At 51.1% G+C, this 24,684-nt stretch overlaps 1 protein-coding gene across 5 annotated transcripts in view; it reads right to left on the bottom strand.

Moving 5' to 3' along the window:
- BCAS1 (breast carcinoma amplified sequence 1) overlaps nt 1–22,769 on the bottom strand; it is a 74,360-nt gene extending 51,591 nt beyond the window's left edge. For 2 of the 5 annotated variants that reach the window (XM_015570403.1, XM_015570401.1), the window contains exons 1-4: nt 22,616–22,768; nt 13,660–13,736; nt 11,315–11,393; nt 3,559–4,139 (exon numbers count right to left, since the gene is read on the bottom strand). In XM_015570403.1, the coding sequence (XP_015425889.1) occupies nt 3,559–4,139; nt 11,315–11,393; nt 13,660–13,731 (732 nt within the window). In that variant the 5' untranslated portion in view covers nt 13,732–13,736; nt 22,616–22,768. Of the gene's footprint in view, nt 1–3,558; nt 4,140–11,314; nt 11,394–13,659; nt 13,737–22,615 lie in introns of all 5 variants that reach the window. The other 3 variants (XM_015570399.1, XM_015570402.1, XM_015570400.1) reach the window with 2 other exon arrangements.
- Nucleotides 22,770–24,684: the final 1,915 nt, after the last annotated feature.

Raw genomic sequence — 24,684 nt, 5'->3', positions numbered from 1 at the left:
ATATATACATACATATATATATATATAGACAGAAAAGAGGAGGAGGACACCAAACCACTGAGTATCTTTCTTCATACCTGTAGTCAGAACGAATTTGCGGATCAATGCGAGTATCATAATTCCCCTTTAAGAAATGGTGCCTCTTAGGAAACTGTACGATCATTGAAGGGCTAGAATGATGATTTATCTCCTAATGCCTTGCACAAGCTTGGTGTTTAAATAACAACTGCAGAATTTAATTAAATGTTGAAAAGAAAAGGAATATTCCTGCTTCCATCTCACACTTCTGTGCTTGCCAACACTTTTGAGGGACCTCCTCCTGCCCCCAACACTAAGACAACAGAAATTGTGTGTGTGTGCGCGCGCGCTAACCAGTAAAGGTCAGATTGTCATTTTGTGTGTGTGATGAATCTTCAATGTGCAGCTCTGGTCCAGTTGCTGAGAGGAGAGCAAAATGAAGAAAGGAAGTCTTATCCTTGTCCACAGGCTGGCTCGTGGGAATCCCAGCGCAGCGAAGCCTTCCAGGCATAGGCCTTATCCTTCCTTGGCCTGTGTAGTAAACGCTGCGTTTGCTCATGAATCCTGGCCTTGTCTGAGTCCTGCTTGGCCCTGAATGTAGTTTTATGAGGCACAAAAATCAGACTGTCGTCCTGAAAACAGAAGATTTGTGTTCCCCCCCAGAATGAAATGGTGGCATCTTTCTCCCAATTCGCAGCTCGGTGGGTTTGTGGCTGGAATGCCAATCCAGCGAGGGGCTGGGCACACCACTCGGATCGCCTGGGGGAGGGGAGGGGGAGCTGGCATGGCTGAGCCCGAGCATCATTCACTCCACGGGCTCTGAATCAGTACACTGACGGCCATTTATGCATAAGTGCTACTCCCACAGAAGGCCATGGATCGAGGAGTCTTCTTCCGGCTACTTTCTCAGGGCTGTGTTCTCTCATGACACATCTAGAACAACTGATGTGTGTGTGTGTGTGTGTGTGTGTGTGTGTGTGTGTGTCGCTCCAGAGACACACTGTGCCGCCAGCAACCAGATGAGAAACCTTAGCAATCAGAAGGCTGCTTTCATGTGTGAAGATCTTTGCAGACCTATGTACATACATATCCCCAAGTTCACAGACTGAAGGAGAGCAAGGAATGGCTAGTTCACGCCGTGTCTGTGTTTCATATGCAGAGTACAGAGTGGCATCCAATTCCAAGGATACCACCAGTAACGACTGGAGGTTGGTAATGTCACAAAGACAGATGCACATTTTGTTCGTGGACCTAAGGACGTGGACTCACTCAGAGAGGAAGACAAGTTAAACAGGGGGCGGGGGGTGTCTTCTGAGAGGTCACTGTGCCTTCAGAGCATCTCTGGGGCTTGACTATATCAGATACCAGCCATGCTCCCTACACACGCCCCTCTCTTCTGACTCCAGTCTCATTTTGAAACTCACTCCACTCAGATTGAGGGGCTCCCCCCTAAGAGTCGTGGGTGAAAAGGAAAGCTGAGCCGAGAAAGCACCGCTTGGAGACTTCTGCACTTGTCTCGAAACAGGAATGGGCTGGGTGCGCTGGGTTTTATGGGGATGTGCGTGTGTGCGTGTGAGGCGTGGCGATGGGATGCTGACCTGGCTTACTTCCTTAGGATGGGGATTAGGAGGAGGCACTCGGCACCTGCCCCAAGGTGGGTCTCCCACCAGCAGCTCAGTCTTTCCCGAAGGCAGGCAACAGTGGGCTTCGGATGCCCCTGCCAACAGTGAGTATGCAGTGGGTCACCCGCCCGGGATGGGCTTGGAGCCCGTGACCAATGGCGCGAGCTCCCTCAGTGTCCGCACTCGGAGTGAAGTAGCACATAGCTTCTCAGACATCCATGAATTTCGATGACCTGTTTATAGCCCTGACACAAGCACCGTTCTGCGAGGGGGTTATACAGTGAGGGACTGTTCCCTGGGCTAGCGAGGTAGTTCTCCCATGTCGGGGCTCCCTCTCCAACACCTGCCCCCCTTAACTTCCTCCCCGCCCCCAGCAGACACCTGACACCTCGTATAACACCTGTGGGGCTTTTATCCTCTTCCCTGCTGGACTGCACACTCTCTGAGGACAGGAGCTCTCTGTCCTGTCCACCATGAGGCCGGGCCTCCCCCGCGCCTCGCTGTGGCACACTCAGCAAAGATTTGGGGCCTGGATGCATGGACAGACCTACTTTGAATTAGACAGAAAGCAGGTCAATGGGCTCCCGAGCTGGTGCATTTGGGGGAGGGGGCATTTGCAGGGCACTTGTTCTAAACTTTTGAAGGAACATTTGAATATCGTATTTCTTGGAATCAACTTTTACAGGACAGCAAGAATACTGCTGGTTAGGAAACTAAACACATGAGCCTAGTGATCTTTTCCCAGTTTTAACAGTTCGGAATTTTCAGCTGCTGTTTAATATTTACAATGTAACTCTTCACACTACCCCAGATGCCGTGAAACTGCAGAGCAATGCACACCATCTATGTACTGTGTTTAGAACAAAGCCTGGCACACAGTAGGCGGTGAAACTGCAGAGAAATGCACACCATCTATGTACCATGCTTAGAACAAAGCCTGGCACACAGTAGGTACTCAACAAATGGCAGCCAGTGTCAGCACCCGTAGCATGGCTGTGCAGTTAGCTGTTATTAAGACAAATATATTGTGTGTCTTGACACATGAGCGTATAATCAATAACTGAGCCCCGCTAATGCTTTCCTGGTTCTAACCTCAACTAGAGGCACTTGATTTAACCCCAAAGTCTGAAAAATACTGTCATTTAAAAGTCCATTAACTAAGGAAACAAATCCCTGAAAAGGCAATGTATTCATTTTTATTTCCTTCTTTATGCAAGGATCTCTTCTCTTTTCCCTGAACACAAACAAATATTTTCATGGTTCAAAGCTCATGCTCTTCTTAAGATCAAAAGAACTGGCGCCTTTCTTTGTACAGGCCAGAAAGTGTCAAGAAAAGAAAATGAATTCTGGATGCCTCCTTTAAAAAAAAAATCTAGTTTTTACAAAGGTATTACTCCGGGTTGTTGGAAAATAATTAGTACATAACAGAGTCAGCCCATAGCGGTCAAAGCTCTTTACATAAACCCACCCTTTACTGCAAAAGACAGTTAAAGATCAATCCGGGCTATGAAACGTAAGAAACAAAATGTTTTCCACGGGAAGACCCTAAGCCGCGGAGACTAGTTAAGTCTTCAGGAACCATTTTTATCCTGCTAACGCCTCTCCCTCCGGCCACCATCGATCACAGATGCAACCTGTCTCGCTTCCCCTTTGATAAATGGAAGGACGGATTCATCTGTATGTAACTCACCTCCGCTGGCTTTTACATAAAACAGATGCCACAGCTGGGACTGTTTGCAAACAGATGTTTCTGCCCCGATGCCTGGGAGGCACCCCTACAATGTGCTGCTTGTTGCGGGGAGCGAGGGTCTGACACCTGCCAGGGCCCGGCGCCTGCAGAGGCCTCTGTGTACCCTCGTCCTACCCAGCGGCCCGGGCTCGCACCCAGAGCAGGACGGGCTGTCCCGCCAGCACTTACCCTCTCTGCGGGGACATCGTGGGCCGGCCCGGGGCACGCAGGGATGTCGAAGGCCTGGTCCTGGCGCGCCGCACACTCGGCCTCCCGGTGGCTGACAGCGGGGGCCTGGTCCTGCCCCTTGTCCAGTTTGAAGAGTTTGTTAAAAAAGCCGGAGTCCTTAGGCTTGGAGGGGGCCGCCCCCCCTGACTCAGGTGGCCGAGGCGCGGGTCCCCGAGTGGCAGCGAGGCCGTGGTGGTCGGCGGGGGTGCGGCCGGGGGTTTTATCGGGGCCGGGGCCCCGCGCAGCTGCCGGCCGCAGGGCCATGCTGTCACTCGCGCCTTTGTCCCCTAGGCCACCCGCGGAGCTGACATCGGGCCGCCCTGGCGCGCGGGGTGGCTCCGATGAATCCTCGCCTCGGTCTCCGGCACGCCCTGGTACCGGCCGCGAGAGAGGCAAGAAAAAATGCGATTTAGCAGCTGGTGCCCGGGGCTTGGCCTGCTTCCCGAGATTCTGCCCGCCGGCACCCGCGACGGCGCTGGTCTCCACTGTCTTGGGGGAAGAAGCGGCCGCACTGTCTTCCTGGACGCTGATTCCCAAATCCACTGCAAACACAAACACACACACAGCCGTTATTCAGCCCAGCCCCGCGAGGAAACGCAAGGGTGGGTGACGGACGACACCCGCTTCACACACCAACGCCACCGCGCACTAGGCCCGTGGCCATCACCCTGCAGAGCAGAGGGTGGCTGTCAGCTGTCCCCGACCCTACTCCCCCCCGGGAGAGAGGAACAGAAGGTCCGAGGAGGACGCCGTGGTGGGAAAGCCCCACCAGGTGCTGCATTCCCCGGGCTCAGGCCCAGGACCTTCTGCATCTCCGCAGGGACCCTGAGGCGCATTGTCCCGATGTCCCCTGGGAGGCAGGGGCGGGAGGAGTCTGGGCTCCGCATCTGGAAGAGGCTGCTCAGCCTTGGGACTCCTGGCACCTGGGTGGGTCCTTTGTTACGGGCCCGCCTCGTGCATTGGGGTGTTTAGCAGCATCCCTGGCCTCAACCCACCAGATGCCAGTAGCGCCCCCAAGTTGTCACAACAAAAAATGTCTCCATACACTGCAATTGCCCCCTGGTGGCAGGCGGGAGGTGAGGGTGGGGGACGGGGAAGGGCGGGGGGGCGACTCGCATTTGGGAACCACTGGGGTTGAATGCCTATCTGAATCCGGGTTACTTCCTGTCCTGTGCCTCGGCAGCCTGGTAAAAGGAGGCGTTTTGTTAGGAAGATGCGTGAGTTAGCATTCTTAGAGCACGTAGAACAGTGCCTGGAACACTAGCTATTGTCAGGACTCATGAGTGAGGAAACAGCCAGGGAGGTTACCGTTAGAAATCTGCTGAGAATATGAAAGGATTTCAAAAATGAAGACTCAGAAGTTTCTATTTTAAGGCTAGAAGAGCAGATGTCCACACAAGAAGGCAACTCAGACCCCAGGCCCGCGTGGCCTCAGGCACGTGGGGTCAGACAAACACCGGGGTGAGCTGCCCGGGACCGCCCCTTCTGCAAGGAGGACTCTGCTGCCGGCATCTCTTTTGCTTTGACCTCTGCATTGACCTTCAACTGCCTTCTTCTCTAGGCCCCTGTTATAAAGCAATGCGATATACCACACATTTTGGAACCACAGTTAAAGATCAAGCTTTTCTACTGCTAAGTTGTATGGCCTTAGACGAGTCACTAAACATTTGGAATGTCCTCGTATGTAAAATGGGAATAACAGTAGCTCCCGTGCAGGGCTGTTGAGGCGTTTGAAGGAGAAAACTCTTGCCAAGGGCCTGGCACACTGCCTTTTCCATAGTGGGTCTTGGTAGTTGGCAGATACTGTGATTATTGTTAAGGTTTCTTCCATGCCTTTGCCAACATTGCTTTCTGCTTTATAATTTGCTGACAGCTACTGCTTTAAAAAATATTGATTTGAGAGAGAGAGAGGAAGGGAGAGGGAGAGAGAGAAACATTGATCCACTGCCTCCTGCACGCCCTCTACTGCGAATTGAGCCTGCGACCTGGGCATGTGCCCTGACTGGGAATTGAACCAGCGACTTCCTGGTACATGGGTTGACGCTCAACCACTGAGCCACACCGTCTGGGCGACAGCTACTTCTTAAATATCTGATTGTAGGAAGACAGAGAGAAAGAGAAGGGGGAACTGAGGCTCTTTTGGCCTGCTCATAGTGGGCATGAACATGGAGTGAGGCATACTACACACATCCATCCATTAGCAATTGTTGCCAAATTCTAGTATCTCCCAGTGTCTACAGTCAGGAACAAACATGAAGAGAGAGAGAGAGAGAGAGAGAGAGAGAGAGAGAGAGAGAGAGAGCACTGGATTCTTGTGCAGAGGGCAGCCTCCCCATTAAGCTTCGAGGAGCACAGAGGAAACCCACCGGGGACCCATGGCAAGCACCAGGGTTTCCTCCTGAACTCAGACCTCAAGGAACTGCCTGCAGGAACATTGACCACAACTTCTAGCTCTTCTTAGCCTTTTCCCTGTGGTCCCGGAATTCATCATCACGGTCAGTGTTACTCTCAGGGGCGACAGGAGGGAGGGGAAGCGCAGGAGTAAGAAAGTGATAGATGAGTATGTCGGGTGCCAAGGAAGCCAGTAAGCGGCTGAAGTGTCAGAGTGAATATAAATGAATTGCGGGGCTGGTCCATGCCAGGAGAAAAGGAAAACAGCTGACAGAAAGGGAGAGACTTCGATTCAGAAGAAGGAAGGGCTTTTCAAAATGCCAAGAGCATCACTGATCTCTCTCGGTCCTTTTCCTCTCTTCCTCTCTCTCTGGCTGGAAACCAGAGGAACAGAGGCGAGTGCTACAGCCGCAGAAAATGGCTCTGAAAAGCATTTCCTGTGGACAGATTTTTTAAAATGCCAATATATTGCTTTGATCAAGGATGCATTTCCTACATCCTGGGATCCAGATGAGACTTCAGTGCATTTAGAGATTACTACAGATGCAAACCATTGCTCTTGATATCACAGAATGGGTGAAGTGTTTTTTGATAACTTGTGAGATCTAGGACTCCTTACATGGGACATTCCATGACATCGAAGCTCTGCCCCCCAAATTGGGTGAGTGCATACCCATGCCCATACCCTGGAGCTTGCTAAATTGCTCACCTCCCAGGTGGGCACATGACCTGAGCAAGACTAATCAAATCCTGGGAGTTTTGCCATTAGAACAGAGTTTTGCCCTTTGGGTTAGCAAACAAGTAGGGGGTACATCGGAGCTGGTGGCCTTGGCCATCCCTTTTTGGAATGCTTGCCCGCAGATGACACTAACACAGATGAAAACAGAGCCAGAACATCAAGGAGCAGAGAGAGGCCCAAGGATAGCTTTTGGACACCTGGATCCAGCTCTGCCTGAAAGCTGGACTTTACCATTACAGGGCTAACAATCCCCCTACCCTGCCCCCGACTCACTTATGCCAGTTTAAGTTATGTACATACTCAGTGACTTGGAGAGAATTTCAGGGGCTTGGTCAGTACCTATTTCACTAGACAATTAGTGGCAACCAATTCTCTCCTTGAAATGGAGTTTCCAGGCTCTTCAAGTCTGCCTGGGAGGCAGTTAGTATGGGAAGAAAGAAGGTGAAGAGAATGAAATGGGAGGAAGTGAGTTCTAAGGAGCCGGATAGAAGTGAAAATCACTTTGTCTTCTCAGTAAGAGGAAAGGAATCCACTTGGGGAAATGAGATTACAGTCATTTGTGACCTTAGATCAGTGGTTCTCAACCTTCTGGCCCTTTAAATACAGTTCCTCATGTTGTGACCCAACCATAAAATTATTTCCGTTGCTACTTCATAACTGTAATGTTGCTACTGTTATGAATCGTAATGTAAATATCTGATATGCAGGATGGTCTTAGGCGACCCCTGTGAAAGGGTCATTCGACCGCCAAAGGGGTCGTGACCCATAGGTTGAGAACCGCTGCCTTAGATAAACATTAAAAACAAACATGTTTGAAAACATTAACTTACACATACACATAGTCACACACACAAATCCAATCTGCGTGAGTGAGCAGAAGGAGATCCACTGGAGCCCTGGCCGGGTAGCTCAGTTGGTTAGAGCGTTGTCCCGACATGCCAAGGTTGCGGGTTCGAACCCTGGTCAGGGCACATATAAGAACCAACCAATGAACCCATAAATAAGTGGAATGTCTCTCTTTCTGCCTCCTTTCCTCTCTCTCTAAAATCAGTAAAAAATTAAAATAAAAACCCATTGGAGTGACAGGTTTTATGCTCTTACAAAGATGGGAATAGTTTATGTGCTTTGCTCACATTATTCTGGAAAGAATAAAATTCCCCTTTCGATGAGCAGAACCGAGCTTTCATTCCCTAGGAGGAAGCTTGGGAAAACCCAGCCCATCTTGAATCTGGTTTCAATAAAAGGTTTTCTCCTAGAGCAAACAGACGACATACCAAAGAGTTTCACTTTCCATGAAAAAAATGTGCGAGAGTTTAAGGAAGATGAAACGGCAGCAAGTACAGGCCAAGGGCAGCCCGGCGTCAGGAGGGAGGGACATAGATCTCTTCAGTGCAGGAAAGACACTGTGTGTGGGTGCCCGGTTTTCTTTCCTAAGAAAGTCATGCTATCCCGCGGGGGACTGAGCACTGGCTTCCAGGGCAGCTCAGGGCAACTGTTAAAGAATTCACATTGTGGATCAGAAGGGCCTGGGTTTAACACTGAACCCGTCATTTATTAAACACCTGACCTAGTCAGGCTACGTCAGCGGTTCTCAACCTGTGGGTCCCGACCTCTTTGGGAGTAAATGACCCTTTCACAGGGGTCGCCTAAGACCATCCTGCATATCAGATATTTACATTACGATTCATAACAGTAGCAACATGATATTTATGAAGTAGCCACGAAAATAATTTTATGGTTGGGTCACAACATGAGGAACTGTATTTAAAGGGCCAGACAGTTGAGAGCCACTGGGCTACAGCTTCTCTTTGTGCCTCAATACAATTATAAAACAAGCAAGGAAATCACAGTGCCTTCTTCACAGAGTGGCTGTAAGGATTAAATGACATATTTTCTGGAAGACACTGAACACGGCAGGTGGTAGGTGGTGGTATTCAGTAAACATCAGTTGTTTCATAATATTTACATATTATTACTACAATCACCAGCTTACATTCCTAGATATCAGTCATAAAACAACGAGTTATTCCAAGGGCTCTGGAAAGACTTTAAAAATAGAAATGCAATGCATTAATTTATCCTCAGAAATCTGAGAATATGGGCCAGAGAAGTTTCAGGTAAGGGTATCATTTAGGCACCAAGTATTCTGAGTCAAAGCAAGCTGCTTCATCAGAGTTCTAATGAGATATTTAAAAAATATATACAGTTTGTATTACAATATGGAGAATTTTGGAGGAAGGATTATCTTCTCAGAGGTCATTTTAAAAAGAACTCATGGCTGTGGCTGGTTTGCTCAATGGCTAGAGTGTTGGCCTACAGACCGAAGGGTTGAGGGTTTGATTCCTGGTCAAGGGCACATACCTTGGTTGCAGGTTCCCCAGCCCTGGGGAGGGGCGTAGGGGTGGATATAGGAGGCAACCAATCGATATGTCTCTCACAGGTCAATGTTTCTCTCTCTCCCCCCATCCTCTCTCCCTTCCACTCTCTCTAGAAATCAATGGGAAAATATCTTCAGGTGAGGATTTAAGCTTAAAATAAAATAAAAAGAACTCATGATTTAACCCCCTGGGCAGTCTATTGGTTTAAGAGGAGAAAATAGAACTGAAAAGGGGACCGGCCACTGGTGACCTCCCACCCAGGCGGCCCCTCCCCGTGGGCACACACACAGGAACACTTTATCGTGGGCAGGATGCCTGGTGAGCCCGGAGCCAAGCAAGCACGCGTGGAGTTGGCTATAGGGCTTAAATGTTTAATGCTTCCTGCTGGGATAACCTGGTGGTGGTGATTAAAAAAAAGAAGTGTAATGTGATATTTACATTACACTTCATAACAGTAGCAACATTACATTTATGAAGTAGCCACGATGTCTTTGTTAAGAGATGTGAAGTAGGAAAAAACTACAATAGCAGAGGTTGGCATTTATGATGTGGCCCGCTTGGGGTTTGGCCCGCAGTGTTTAGATTTCGTTGAATTGGGAAACTTCATTTGAAATTCCTAAAATCCCGCTTTCATTGCAACCTCTTCTTATTGGCTGAGGGATTCCCGCAGGGCAGCCGGCCGGAGCTGAGTGGCTCCTTCTAGACCAGTCGTTCTCAACGTGTGGGTTGAACGACCCTTTCACAGGGTCGCCTAAGACCATCGGAAAACACATATATAATTACATATTGTTTTTGTGATTAATCACTATGTTTTAATTATGTTCAATTTGTAACAATGAAAATACATCCTGCAATATCAGATATTTACATTACGATTCATAACAGTAGCAAAATTACAGTTATGAAGTAGGAACGAAAATAATTTTATGGTTGGGGGTCACCACAACATGAGGAACTATATTAAACTTCATTAGGAAGGTTGAGAACCAGTGTTCTAGACGGAGCGATTCCAGTCCTCTCTATGCCGCCAGGGATGCCCGGGGGGGCCTCAGAAGCAGGGTCTGAGGGAGAGTCTGAATCCCTGGGGGGCATGTGAGAAAACATGGGGGGGTGACCACCACCAGCACTAGTCGGGAGCTGATAAGCCTCCTACTGACCTGTGGGCAAAATCACAAACAATTCCCAGCTTAGAGGGCACAGTCCTCTTAGCATAATTAGGCTTGACCTTGTAACACTCCCTAGATCTTATCTGGGAAGCTAATGGGCTGAGGAAGTGCAGGAAATATAACCATGGTGTAAACAAGTGAAACTCACAAGAACAAAAACAAGTGAAACTTACAAGAACATTGTAACTATGGTAACCACTACCTTGTTTACCTCTCACTATAAAATAAAAGCTCAGCTTGCCTTGGGATCTTTCTCTGTGGCCTCAGCCAGGCACAGGGAAGATCCACGGAGACTAAGGAAAGCTAGAGAGCTCTGAACGTTCTTCGCCGACTCCGTTCACACCTTTGGGACCCCCCTGGACCCACTGGGGCTGGACCCCAGCAAGCACTTCTGACCCAGGAGGGAGCCAGGCTCGGCTTACAGGGAAGGTCAGAGCAGCGGTTTTAACCAGGGGGCCTGTCTGCCTCCACAGGCCACACTCGGTGATTTTACTCTGTTGCTTTCATCTCATCAGCCGTAAATCTCGGCCTCCTCAGCTGCCCCGCACCAGGAGAGCTGAGAGCTGTTTGAGTTGAATTGTGTGCCCACAGAGGATGGAGTCCTCACCCCCAGTGCCCATGACCCCCTTTGCAGATGACCAGGTATGGATGAGGTCACCGAGGAGGAAAACCCGGTGTGGCCGCACCTTATACAAGGGGGGATTTGGACAGAGACAGACGCACGGGAGGACGATGCTGTGGGGACCCAGGCACCACGTGGAAGCCGAGGAAGCCTGAGGCCCCAGGAGCTCACACAGAGGCGGGAACGGCCCCCCCACAGGCCTCAGAAGGCGCCACCCCTGCGACACCTCGAGCTGGGACTTCTGGCCTCCGCACTGCGTGACAACCCATTTCAGTGGCGTAAACCACCCGCTGGGACACTGTTAGGCACCCCCGGTGACAGACACAGGTGTGCCCAGGTGAGCCTGGGCCTCCGATCCTCCATCTCACTTCCCCGTCACCAGGATCAGCAGTCCCAGCCCCGAGAGGCCCCGTGCACTGACCTTCATCGTAGAGTTGTACTGTGTAGGTCGACACCATCACCGGCGTCCCGTTGTGAACACAGTTCCTCTTCAACGCCACCTGCACAGACACGTGTCAGTATCAGTCAAGTCAGACCTCAAGGCCACGGGGTGCCTCCCGAGATGAAACTTAATTTAAAGATCGTATTTCTGGGAACTCCCAGCATTCCCTCCAAGAAATGCCATCTCCCCACTAAAGACCGGATTCCCGGGACCCTGAGAATACCACTTGTCTGAATCTCAGCTCAGGAGCCCGTGGGCGCAGCAGGGGGGACCCACGGGCAATGGAACGCCCAGGCTGAGTGATCAGTGGGGAACATTCAGCATGTGACTCTGAAGCCTGTGAGGTTAACCTTGCCCCACCGTCCTGCACACACAGCCGGGCCCTTAGCACACCTGTCACACCCAGGGACCTCGCTGCAGCCTCTGCCTGCTCCACACTCCCCACATCTCATGCTGCAGCCTTTTTCCAGTTTTACGGCCCTGACCTGATATTTTTCTCTTCTGTTATTTATTGTAGATATTAAAGAAGATTGTGTGTGTGTGTGTGTGTGTACACACACATACAGACATACACATATACACACATGGAAAGCATGTGTGTGTGTGTGTGTGTGTGTACACACATAGACATACACATATACACACGGAAAGCCAAAAGTCACAATAGAGAAAATAATGGTATGTCATGTCAGTTAAGTAATAAAATCATCTGAATTATACCACTAATAGTTGACATTAATTGACTGATGTTATGCTAAGTGCTTTGCACATGGTGTCTTATTTTGCGGATTCTGTTAGTGGTGTAAACTGTTAATAGGTGCAGAGAAAAATAAAAACGAAAAGACTAAACAGCAGCAACCAGCTAAAAGGTGGGGCCTTCCTGGGGGGACACAGAAGACTTTTCCTTCCTTTACATTTTTTAAATGGTTTTCATTGTTTAAAGTAAGCCCGTGTTCTCGAGTTTATCGTGAACTCTACCAAGAATTCACAAAAGTGAAACATCAAGCCCACGTGACCATGTGGCCCCGAGGTTACAGCCGGCTTTCCCGGGCCAATACGTGGGGTGCAAAGTGGATTTATTTGGCTCACAGAATTTTAAAAAGCATTTTGGAATCAGCTGCCAATATTTAAAAATCAGGAGATTCCATCAACACTGTTTTCCAACTCCTGATGGAAGTAAGAGTCAGGGACCTCTTGGCAGTGTACATTGGGCAGAGCCCACACCTCCGAACGGGCCCAGCACACGGCCCGGCTCCCTGTGACCGCCTCGCCCTGGAGGCCAGAGGCTCCCGGGCCAGACATGGACTCACGGGGCAGCTTAGAACCTGCTGCTGCCGGGCCCCACCCGGCGGGTTTCAGCTGGCTGGGGGGTTTCAGCCCTCAGGGTTTTAGGAGTCCGAGGTAATGAAAGTGTGCGGTCAGGTTGAAACCCGCTTTGAGTTTTCAGCCCGTTCCTTCAAACCCAGCCTTCCATTCCGAGCAGGAATTCCCCCTGTGACCTGATCAGTACTCGCTCACAGGCATCATCTTCCTCCTGGAGGAATTCCAGGTCTCACTGACGCCATCTCTGACACCCTGATGGTGGAAGTGCCGGCTCTCCACTCCCTGGCCACAGAGACCTGAGGAGAAGGCTTCCAGAGAAGTCTTTCAAAGACAAATTCCTAAACGAGTGCCCCCTGCCCCCTTGGCTGCACAAGCCACAGGCGAGGGGCTCTGGCCTCCCTCCTCACAGGTTCCTATGCACTTGGTCCTGGGTGGCCGCTGGGTCCCGGCTGATACTGATGTGCAGCGAGGCTTCGAACAACGGGTTGTCCCCTGGGCTGTCATCCTCCCACGGTGACATTTGAGCCTTGTTCTGTGCACGGAGGATGTTTAGCGGCATTCCCGGCCTCTGCCCACTAGGCCAGTGGCACTACCTGAGTTGTGACTACCAGAAATGTCTCCAGACATTGCCAAGTGCCCCCTGGTGGGGACAGGCAAAATCACCCCCAGTTGAGAACCACTGACCCAAACCCACCTGGGAGCAGGTGTCACATGGGCTCCAGAGGGATCACCTTGGAGGTCCTTAAAGACACAGGATCCCGAGGCTCCCAGCCCTGCAGCTTCTGATTCAGGGAGTCTCCGTGGGGCCCTGGCGCCTGTGTTTTTGCCAAGCTCCGTGATGGATTCCGGAGGTTACAATGCAACTGGACAAGCCATGGGGAGAGCGGGCCCATGGAGTGAGCACTGAGCAAGCCATTAATTCATCCCCCCTGCCTCCTGCCCACCCCTCCCCCCCGTTCTGCCTGGTGGTAGCTCATGTCCAGTGACCGCAACTACTCTACCTCATGAGCGTCTGTTTCTGAATCGTTCTCTTGCTCTTCAGCTCTTTGGTGAACACTCATTTGGTTACCCATGGTTCCTGCAAGAGAGAACAAAGAGAAAGAAATTAAAATTCAAGACAAACAAAAGTAGAGACCGGACAGGTGACTGTGGCATGTCATCACAATGGCCTACATTTATTTGGGGGAGAGAGACATTTTAGACCGTTAATCCACCAAGTTCAAGTCAAATGCAGCCCTGGTTTTCAATTGCGTTTCATTTCTGGGGTAAATATTTATCATGATGAACAGTATATTTAGTGTGGGTAGCATTTCTTCCCTCTCGGTCACAGCTTTCATACCCAGGAGATTTTAGGATGAAGATAATTAAAGGAATACTTACAATTTTTAGCATTCCCTGATCCTCAAACTAAATTAGGCCCCTGTTAGAACCCATCCTAGCACGAGATTTTTTATTTTATTTTAGCATTTGGCACTACTTGTGATTATATATTTATTTGGCTATATTTTCCTCATTCACTGATTCAACAAATATATACTGAGCACCAACTCTGCATCTTACGCTGCCCCAGGCACTAGGGTTACAACTATGAATTAAAGAGATGAGGCCCCTGATGTCACAGAGCTGCAACCTGGGGGTGGGGGGGGAGGGGGGGAAGTGGTGGTGGGTGGACAAACAATAAACAAATAAACAAGAAACCCACGGTGACATTTGACCAGGCCACTTCTGATGACAAGGCAGCTTGGTAGGTGGTTATGAGCACAAAGCTGGAGCAAGACAACCTGAGCTTCAACCCTCTTTCTGCCTCTCATCGCTGTGTGTCTTCGGGTGAGCAAATTAGCCTCTCTGTGCCTCACAGGAATCCTATGTACTAAATCAATTAATTCTTGCTAAGTGGTTAGAATAATGTCTAGCTCATAAGAAGCAATATAGAAGTGTTTGTTAAACAAAGGACACAGGATATGATGCCAGGAATAAAATAAATTGCTAACATAGCAAGAGGGGGCCATGGTAGAGGGCAAGAGGCCCAAGTAACGACTGGCCCAGGCTTGGAGGGCAAAACTGAATATGTAACTTCTGCCCCTCCCCCTACCCCCCATACATTGTAAGAACCAGGAGGGTAGGACTGTCCGTCTTACCCACCATTGCATCTCCTGTTCTCCGCGCCGCATTTCCACGTATCACGTGCTAACCATTACTTATTGGTTGGAGGGAGGGGCGCCTCATGGGTAACTACCCTCACCTGGCATGTTGGGCCAGACAAGCTCATACCATCGAGAGCCTCTGAGCCTTGTTATAATCACAGTGCTAACAGCCAGCAATTACTTCGCATGCTGTCCCCGACGCTCTGTTTTCCAAGTGCCTTTCCTGCATCTTCTCATGTGGCCCCACAGCACCTGTGAGACAGGTGTCATCATCTCGCTCCGAGTCCCAGGAGGCTCCATTATGTCCCAAAGGTCACCCAGGTGTATGGCAGAGGCAAGATGCAAACACAGGCTGCCGCGCTCCTGACCGCTGGGAAGCTCCACGCTTTATCACCTCCCTCGAGAGGAGGGAGTCGAGTCTCCCAAACCCATCCAGGACACGTGGCCGAGCGCGGATCTGACCCAGAGTCCGTCCGGTCCCAGGAGTGGGCTCTTCCAGCTGCTCTAGACCTGCTGCCTGGCTACCTAATCACTACTTCACACACCGCAAGCGATTCCAGCGGAGCCCCACCTCCAACACCTGGCCGCGGGCCCACCCGCTCTGGCGGCTTTCAGAAGACAAGCCAGGCCTGACTTCTGTCTGGAAGCAGCCAGTGCACCTCCAAGGGTCCCATGGGCCTCTCGCCCACGTGTGAGTTTTTATGCCCTGGAAACTGACACGTCAAGGAAGCAGAAATTACCGAGGCCGAAAGGGGCGTAGATCTCACCTCCCGTTCTCTCGGGGAATCTGGTAGATAACAGGAGCTGGGGATTTGACATGCTCTTTAATTGCACCAGGTAATAACGCCGAGCAGCACTAACACATACAGGACGCTCGGTATTTCGCAGTTTTTCTATTTGTAAAATCCAGTGTACGTAATCTCAATAGGTCATCACTCCATCTACAAAGGGGGCATTATGAATACAACACTGAATCCTCAAGACCAGGTCGGCACATGGCAGCTGAGGGACAGAGCCCGCCCGCAGGCTGTTTGGTCCAGCCAGTGAGCTAAGCACGGGTTTTACATTCAGAAGTGGTTGGAAAAATCAGAAGAATCATGTATTGCGACTCATGATATGATGATATGAAATTCAAATGTTGGTTTTATTGGAAGACAGCCATGGGTGCAACTCACCTCTCGAGTCTGCCCACACTCCCTGATCTGAGAGTGTACTTTGTTTTAATTAATCTCTGTGCTTTACTAGGAAAAAAAAAGGAAGACAGCCACACTCATTTTCTTAATTTTTTTTTTATCATCGATGTAAAGCTTTCTGGAAAGCTTATCAATCCCTGCTCAAGATCACTCTGGGTAATATACACTCATTTTGCAAATAAGTGGATTGAGGGGGCTGAGAAATTGTATGTTACCCATAGTAAGACTGACCAGGATTTGAACCCACTGTATATAAAAGAAAAAGACAGTAACAGCTCTAACAACCATACTAATCAAATAGTAACAACAAATTTGGTGAGTGCTGTCCATGTGTTGAGAAACTGTTCTAAGAGGGTTGCTTGCAGTAAACTAATTCACTCCTTTACAGCCAATCAGCATGACCATTTTACAGATGGGAAAACTGAGGCTCCTAGGTTAAAGGTTGGACCCAGGCAACAGGCACAAATACACACACAGCAAACTCTGTCTCCCTAAATGCAGCTTTTTACACAACCTTTAAAACTCCTAGTACAGTGGGGCCTTGACTTAGGAGTTTAATTCGTTCTGAGACCGAGCTCGTTAAGGAGCTCGTTAACTCAAATTACTCTGTCAAATCCAGGAGAGACAGCTGGTATCTCAAAAAAAACTCGTTAGTCGGGACACTCATAAGTCAAGGTCCCACTGTATTCAAGTTAAATTCAGTCCAAGTTGGGGTTTGAGGTTATGAAAATGTTTGAGGCCACCTATTGGCCAATGTCAGTATCAGCAGAAATGAATATTCAGCCTACACAAGGTGAGGTCAAAACGTCTGGGGAGGGCAAAGAAAATGCGTCCCAATTAAACCTTCACAATTAAAACATCAGTTAAAAGTTTAGCAATTAAAAGTTGGCAACGGAATGGCAAGTCTTTTAATGCCCAAAAGCTAGTACAAAGAATAGAACGGTGACTATAATCACAACAGACGTGCAGGACGGGCCTGCCATGTGCCAGCCAGTGCTGGGCGCTCTGGGTAGAGAGCAGTGTAGCATGTAGGCAGGGATGTGGGCTCTGGAGATGAACCCTGAGTTTGGAATCCCTGCCAGGCTTCATTCTGAGTATGTGACCCTGGGCAAGTTAGTGAGCCTTGCTGGGCCTCAGTTTCCTAATCTGTATAATGGGGATAACCACAGCCCCCATTTTAAGAGGTTGTTGTGAGAATTAAATTAATCTATGCAAGGTGCCCTGGGAAGGGTCTGGCACATGATGATGCCCATGCAAGTGTTGCCATGGTTAGGATTATCGCCATCATTATTATTGGTACTAGAGGCCCGGTGCATGAAATTCGTGCATGGGTAGGGTCCCTAGGCCTGGCCAGCGATTAGGGCCAATCTGTGGGGTGACCAGTAGTGCTTCACCATCCCACCATGGCCTCGCACTTGTTGGGGCCCATCGGGGCCGGCATCGTCTCTACTGTCGCCCACTGCCAGTGCCACATCGCTGACACCTGCTGTGTTCCACATCACCCCCTGGTGGTCAGTGCAAGTCTAACTCCCAGTCTGTCAAACTCCCACCCGTGGGGACAATTTGCATATTAGCCTTTTATTATATAGGATTTTCTGTCAGTGCCCCCCGAAAGCTCCCTGATGATAAGACTCAACTGAGGAACCCGCCAGCATTTCAGATTCTTGCCAAAAAGCCAGGTTGGGGCCCTGGAGCTGTAGTTTTAGCAAATACACAGGTACAGTGATGGTGACATCTGTCCCAGGGACAAAGGTGTTCTGGGAGGCAGGACTTTCCTGTTACAACTAGGATGGGCTGAACACCTTATTAGCCTCTCCAGGACTCTGTGAAATAAGGGCTCTTTTTATCCCCATTTAACGGATGACAAAACAGAGGCTCAGAGCAATTCAGGCAATGATTACTGGGACGTTTTCTCAAGTCTCCAACAAAAGAGACAAATAAATCAGATAGAGGTTTTCATCCAGGAAAATGTCTTCATTTGAAAGAGCTCGCTTCTATTTGGAGACGGGCAACATTCGAGGGTGGTGTCACGTTGCCCCTTTCTTTCAGGAGCTGATGGTGTTAGTTGTTTTGCTTTGGTGACCGTGGCTGACATTAAATACGAGGTACCCTGTGGCAGAGCGTTTTGTTTTTGAAATTGGACTCGTGTTTGAGGGCCTCGCATTTTGAGAACGTGGGGTAAATCTTTCTCTGGGTGGAGGTCATTCAAATGAGGAAGTCCCTTTATTTCTCCATTTCCCCGCTGTGTCCTTGAGGCCAGTCCTCAAACTGGGCCACACTTTAGAATCACCAGTGACATTCCAATCCCGCCTCAGGCCCCAGCCAGACCGATCCCATTGGCCCTTCAGGGCTGGGGCCCGGCATCTCTGTAGTTTCAAGATCTCGAGATGGTTTCCATGACAGCCAATGCTGAGAGCCACTGTTCTGGGTATTTTGAGGTGAACGTGTGTCCCTGGCTGGGAACCTCTTGGGTGCAGCCTTCCCTGACTCACAGAGCCAGGCTGGGGATTCCCAGATGCAGGCAGGGCCCTGGGGACCAATCACCACCAGCCGGGGCACCTGAGCATGTCCCCAACCTTCCGGGCACACCTTGTTGGCCAGTTGTGTCAGCCTGCAGAGACACACCTGGTCTGCAGCGTTCTTTTCCTGAAACGTGTGCAGGCCATGCTTGCTCCTGGGCAGCCTCGCCTTCCCACTTGGCTGTGAGAAGGGAGGAGGGTGTGGGTGCCCCCGGGGAGGACGGCGGAAGGGCTGCCTGATTTGGGACCACTCACCCTCCTCCTCTGAGAGAGAGCTAAGGCCTGAGCAAGCCTCCGTCAGTCTCACCATGCTGAGGCCTGCAGCAAGGCATGCGCTCTCTGGTTGCATTTGTCTTGTGGAAGGGGCCAGTATTCACCATGATGACAACATTAAACACCTTGCGTGTTTGCTGTTGTGTGTGTCCTCACTTCCCTGGCCTGGGCAACCACCCTCTGGGTTAGATGCTATTATTTACTCAAGTTTCTGGTGAGAAACTGAGGCACAGAGAGGTCGTGGCACCAGCCCAACAGGCCTTGTACATCACAGTGTTTCAGGGAAGGTTAAATGAGACGGGCACCCAAGTGGTCCTGGGACAGATGTATAGAAATACTAGAGATCTCTCTCTCTCTCTTTATGATCTTATTAAAATGTTCTCATTAGAAATGTGCTGCTCTCCGTTCTGACTCTCAGTCACTCACAGGCAGTGTTTCTTGAACTGGGGGTGGTTTTGCCCCCCCCGCCCGACACACACACACACGCGTAGACATTTCTGCAGACAGGTTTGAGCGTCAGGACTCAGAGTGAGCAGCCACAGTCCACAGGATGCCGGCGGCAGAGGATGATCTGCCCCAAATATCGCCAGTGTCGCGGTGGAGGGACCTGCTCCGGGACTGGACCTAGTGATTTTCTCCTTGTGGTGGCCCAGTGCCTCCTGGGACCTGCTTTTCTGAGATCTGGTTAGGGAGCCATCCCTGGTGATGAAACAGCAAACCCTCTGCCTGGGGTCAGGCCCTCCGCCTGGGGTCAGGCACTGCTGGCACCAGCTGTGGGCAGATGCCTCCGCTCCTGTCTGTGAGGTGAGGGCCGGAGAGAGGAAATCACAGACCCAAGCTCATCGGGCTCCTGTGAGGTGACAGTGGCCTTTACACCCATGATTGATATTCACTGGGTTTACATGCAGGTTAACAGTGAGCCCGCCTCCGGGGAACCCATCAAACAGCAAACCCGGCGCCAGAGGCCGGAGAAAGAGCAATCAGTCTGCAGCCGTGGCAGCGAAATGACTGTGACAGGGAGGGGCAGGTCCTCGGAGGGTGGATGGTGACAGAATTAGTCACCAAGCAAACAGAAATGCCTTGAATGATGGCAAACTGTGAGCCCTCCTCACCCCCCAGTGGAGGGCAGTGCCAACATAGCCAGCCTGGCACACGCAGCAGAACAAGCCCTGTGCCCCTGTCTCCAAAGGCAAGGTCAAGGTGAGTGAAGAGAGCAGACCTGCTCCCCCACGCTCTGTGGTCCTGCATTTCCCCGAGTTCCCCAGCACCACACCGCCAGGTGCAGTGGTACCGCCTGTCTTCTCCACAAGGGGGCGCATGAGGACTGACCGCCCTGCATCCTGCTATGGGACTGCCTGGGACCAGGGGAAGGGGTGCCTTCATTAAAACAGAACTGCATGTTTTTGGGATACTTGCTAACTGATGTCTTAGTCAATTATCCTCCTATATAATAAAAGCCTAATATGTTAAGTGTCCAGCTGTCTGGTCAGCCATTCAACCAATCAAAGCATAATATGCTAATGAAATGCTAAGGCCGCTCAACTGCTCGCTATGATGTGCATTGACCACCAGGGGGCAGATGCTCTGACTGGTAGGTTAGCTTACTGCTGGAGTTCAGCCAATCGGGGCTGAGTGAGATGGGCCAGACACACTCTGTAGCCCTCCTGTGGTCCCTCCCAGGCTGGTCAATCTCCCCAGCCTTGATAATGCACCAGTGGGGTCCCTTGGCCTGGCCTATGCCCTCTTGCCACCTGGGCTGAGAGACACACCCCCCCCAAGTGCATGAATTTCATGCACTGGGCCTCTAGTGTTTATATAAATGGTTGATGCTCCCAGTGTCTTAGAGCTCACTACCTATTCTCAGCATTGCCCAAACATTGTTGAGCTAAGGGCAGCAGGTAACACTGACTAAAGGATTATTGATGATGAGCCAGGCAGGGCCAGGATCAGGGAGAGGCCCAGGTGCAAATGCAAACAGGTGCCCTCTCAGGGTTGGGCAGGCTCGGCCAGGGCGTGTCTCCCTGCTTTGCCCCAGGGGCCTGGTTGGCCTCACCCTAGTCCCGGCCCCAGGGCAGGCATTTTCTTTCCATCAGCTGCATTTTCCTTGCAGCAGCGGTCACTCCCCATTACACAGATAAAGACTCCCAGACCGTGATGCAGTGCCCTCACCCCCAGAAGGTGAACTGCGTGAGGGCAGGCACCTCGCTTGTCCTGCTTGCTCCTGGTGAGCCCCCAATCCATATTTGGCGATTAAGTGGAGAAGTGGTCCCCAGGCCAGAAGCTGTGAAGAGGCAGTTAGGGTCGGACCTGTTTCCACGTGACTCAGGCACTTGAATCCTTAACCACTTCCCGCCCAGCTCTGGGCAGAGGCCAGAGGTGCTGCTGACACTGACAGTCAACAGCTTCACACTGGAGAGGACAGGTGAGCCTGCGTGAACTGGGCCCCCGAGCCTTCCCAGGCTCCCCACGCCGCGTGCACCTCCTGCCATCAGACACCAGCCTCGTGGGCTCTTCCGGGCCAGCACTCCCCAAGTGCCTGCCTTCTCCCTGAAAAGCCTCCCTCCCAGGGCTCCGAGCGCTGGGGGAAAGGATCTCCCAGGACTTGGGGCGCTGGCTCAGTGGCCCACTCTCCTCAAACCTTAGTGTGCCCTCTCCTCTCTTATTTACAGAGGGAGCAGGACTGCACACCCCAGGCCTGAAGCGGTGCCATCACAGCTTGGATGAGGTAGGGGGAGTGAGCCACTAGTGCGAAATGTAAGGAGGACCCAGAAAACTTAGTCCTCAAGGTGAACAATGTATTTTCACACAACCTTTAACGAACCAGAATGAGTGCTGTGACTATCCCATCTGTACCTAACATGTTATTCTGCTCACCATAGATCTCTTGGCATTGGTTTAAAATTTTTTAAATATTGCCTTAAAGTATCATTTATTCTGGTGACTGAGTTTCTGGTATTGCTTAAGTCTGCTCCTGTGGGGAATGCCTCACCCACGTCACTCAAGTCCTGGTCTTGACATGACCTTCTTTCTGTGAGACCCAGAGGTGCCCTCCCCCTGCCCAGCCTCAGCTTCCTAAATGTAAGTGGAGAAGACGACAGGACAGCAGCAACACAAATCACAGCTCACATACGTCACGCGCACACGTGTTCGGGCCCTGGTCCTTCCGCCCTCACGGCCTTGGCTTTGATCTCGGCACTATTATTACCCCATTTTACAGATCAGGAGCCTGAAGCTCCAGGGCCCCCCGCCCTCCAATCACCACGACTCTCCAGGCAGAGAACGAGGCTGCAGACGATGCAAGTTCCTGGGGTTGTGCAGCTGGGATTACAACAGCGAGTGTTAAATAAGACAAATTGCGCAAAAAGCCAGGCTCGCAAATGACACTCAAGGCCTCTTCTCCCTTCTCCTCCCCGTCTGAGACAATGCTCCCAGGGGCCCTCAAAGTCAGCTTCACCGTGGGCGTCCTTGTCCTGACAGTGGTCCCCAAATCACATACCTCACTCCCCCACTGCTGGTTACCCCACCCCCACCCCAAATTTCACTGAAAATGACCCTCGGTGGTTCTCTGCAAATAGGAGCTATTTCTGTTGCTTTGCACCTGGCACTGCCCAATAAGCGTTGCATCCTCTGCAGACCTTTCCGGTAAGGCTGTCTGCGGGTCCATCTCACAGAGGGTGAAACAGGGGCTCACAGACCCCCAAGGCCACACAGTGAGTCAAGGGCAGGGCTGGGGTCAAAAAGCCCTCGCTGACCCCTGCTTCTGCAGGTCCCTGCCCGCCACAAACTGCAAACCCTCACGCCGCGCTCGAAGGACCTAGGAGAGCTCACCTGTTGAGTCCCTGGAGGGAGTGTCTTCAGTCCCTCGGTGTCACTTGGAGCTGCTCAGGTTCAGGGCGCCTTGTCTGCAGCTGGTTCGGCCCAGTACCAGCTGTCAACTGAGCCGGCTCCTTGCCCTTTGCTTCCTCAGCCGGAGCCTGCTGGCTGAATACACAGGCAGGGCAAACACGGTCTGGGTGGGGCCACCTGTGCCCCGACTGCCCTATGGCAGCAGTGTCTCTTCAATAAAAACCAACCAATTGATTTCTTTCACTCTAGTGCCTCCCTGGCACTCCAAGCATCCTGTCCAGGGCCCCTCACCCACTGCGGGCGCTCAGGTTGATCTGGGTAGCTGATTCCTTCCCCAGTTACCATGAGTCATGGGCAGAGCAGGGAAAACACGTTCTGTGGGGTTTTGCAGTTCTGTCCGCCTTTCACCTTCATTTATTCCGGAACACCACCTTCACCACCACTAACCAAAGCATTAGATTGGGAGGAAATAGCATCTCACCCACTGGACTGCCCTGCTCATGTAAACATCACTCCCCAAGGGCTCTGGGCACCGGAAAGCAGGGAACCCTCATTGCTCTGGGGTCAGAGCGTGACATTGGAAGGTCAGGACGGCTGTTTAATTTATTTCATTCCAGGAGGGGTATTTATTAAAATGTCCCACAAGGACCATGCAATACAGTCTGAGAGCATACATTAAAAATAGCTAAAGGAGATGAAAAACAAAAATGGGTACAGCAATGGGATGAGGGTCATCAAAAATGTGCATGTTGATTTACAGACTTGGTATGAAGATACTAGAGGCCTGGTGCATGAAATTGGTAAATGGGAGAGGGGGTTCCTCAGCCTGGCCCGCACCCACTCCAATCTGGTACCCCTCGGGGGATGTCCAACTGCTGGTTTATTGGGATCGGGCCTAAACCAGCAGTTGGACATCCCTCTCGCAATCTGGGACCATAGGCTCCTAACCACTCGCCTGCCTGCCTGCCTGATTTTCCCTAACCCCTCTGCCTGTCTGCCTGGTTGCCCCTAACCACTTTGCCTGCCAGCCTGATCACACCTACCTTGCCCCCTGCTGGCCTGATTGCCCCTAACTGCCTCTGCCTGGGCCCCCAGCCTAAACCGCAGTCTGGCCTCCCTCTGCTGGAGGCAATCTGGCTGATCAGGGGAAGGCGCCGCCCCCATTCCCCTGCTACTGCTGCCACTGGCAGCAACCATGGCTGCCTGAGCCTTGGGCCAGCTCTGGGCAGCAGCCGCCACCATCTGCGGCTTGCCTGAGCCTCAGGCAGCCGCTGTGGCTTTGTCCAGAAGGATGTCGGGATAGTCGTCTGGAAGACGTCCGCCCTAATTAGCATATTACCCTTTTACTAGTATGGATTGAGCTTCCTAACAGCCAGGGCAAAAAGGGAAACATGGTAAATTATACTCTTCAGTGTTCTTGAAAAAACATGTAGGAGAAATGCAGACTAGTAATTACTGTGGCTTCATTCATTAATATGCTCCTCCAAGCATCTATCATGAATACCTGTTGGGTACCAGGCTATAAATAGACTCCGGTTTAGAGAGCTGAGGAGAGAGGCCTGCCCCCACCCTCCTGGGCTCCTTGTGACTGAACACAGAGTCCTACAGATAAACAGAACCACAGAGTGTGAGCCCCACCATGAAGCAAAAGGCAAGGCTGCCGAGAGAGAGAAACAGGGCAAGCCAGAGAAGACCCCTTTCAGAACGCAACATGGAAGGGACAAAAATGGTGTTTAAATAAACACTGAATTCACAAGGGGATGCCCCCTAATGAGGGCTGTGAGCTTGACTCCAGCTCCGTGCTGTACCTTTAAGCCTGGAATGCAATCGACCCCTTTATTAAGCAGCCGCCATGCGCACACACTGTGTTGAGGAGCAGAGGCAGAGCGGCTGCAGGTGCAACGGCTTGGGCTCTGGCCTGGCTCAGACCGTCTTAGACCGACAGCTGCTCTGCCCCCCTCAGCCCCCGTCGCTGCCCTTGGTCTTGAGCGCCTTTGTGCTTATTTTTGTGTCCCCGACCCCCCAGCACCCTGCAAACCATGACAGGCTGT

Source organism: Myotis davidii, unplaced genomic scaffold (genome assembly GCF_000327345.1).
Source record: "Myotis davidii unplaced genomic scaffold, ASM32734v1 scaffold27, whole genome shotgun sequence".
NCBI lineage: Eukaryota > Metazoa > Chordata > Mammalia > Chiroptera > Vespertilionidae > Myotis > Myotis davidii.
Note: the sequence above shows the minus strand (reverse complement) of the source record. Positions and strands in the feature narration are given on the sequence as shown.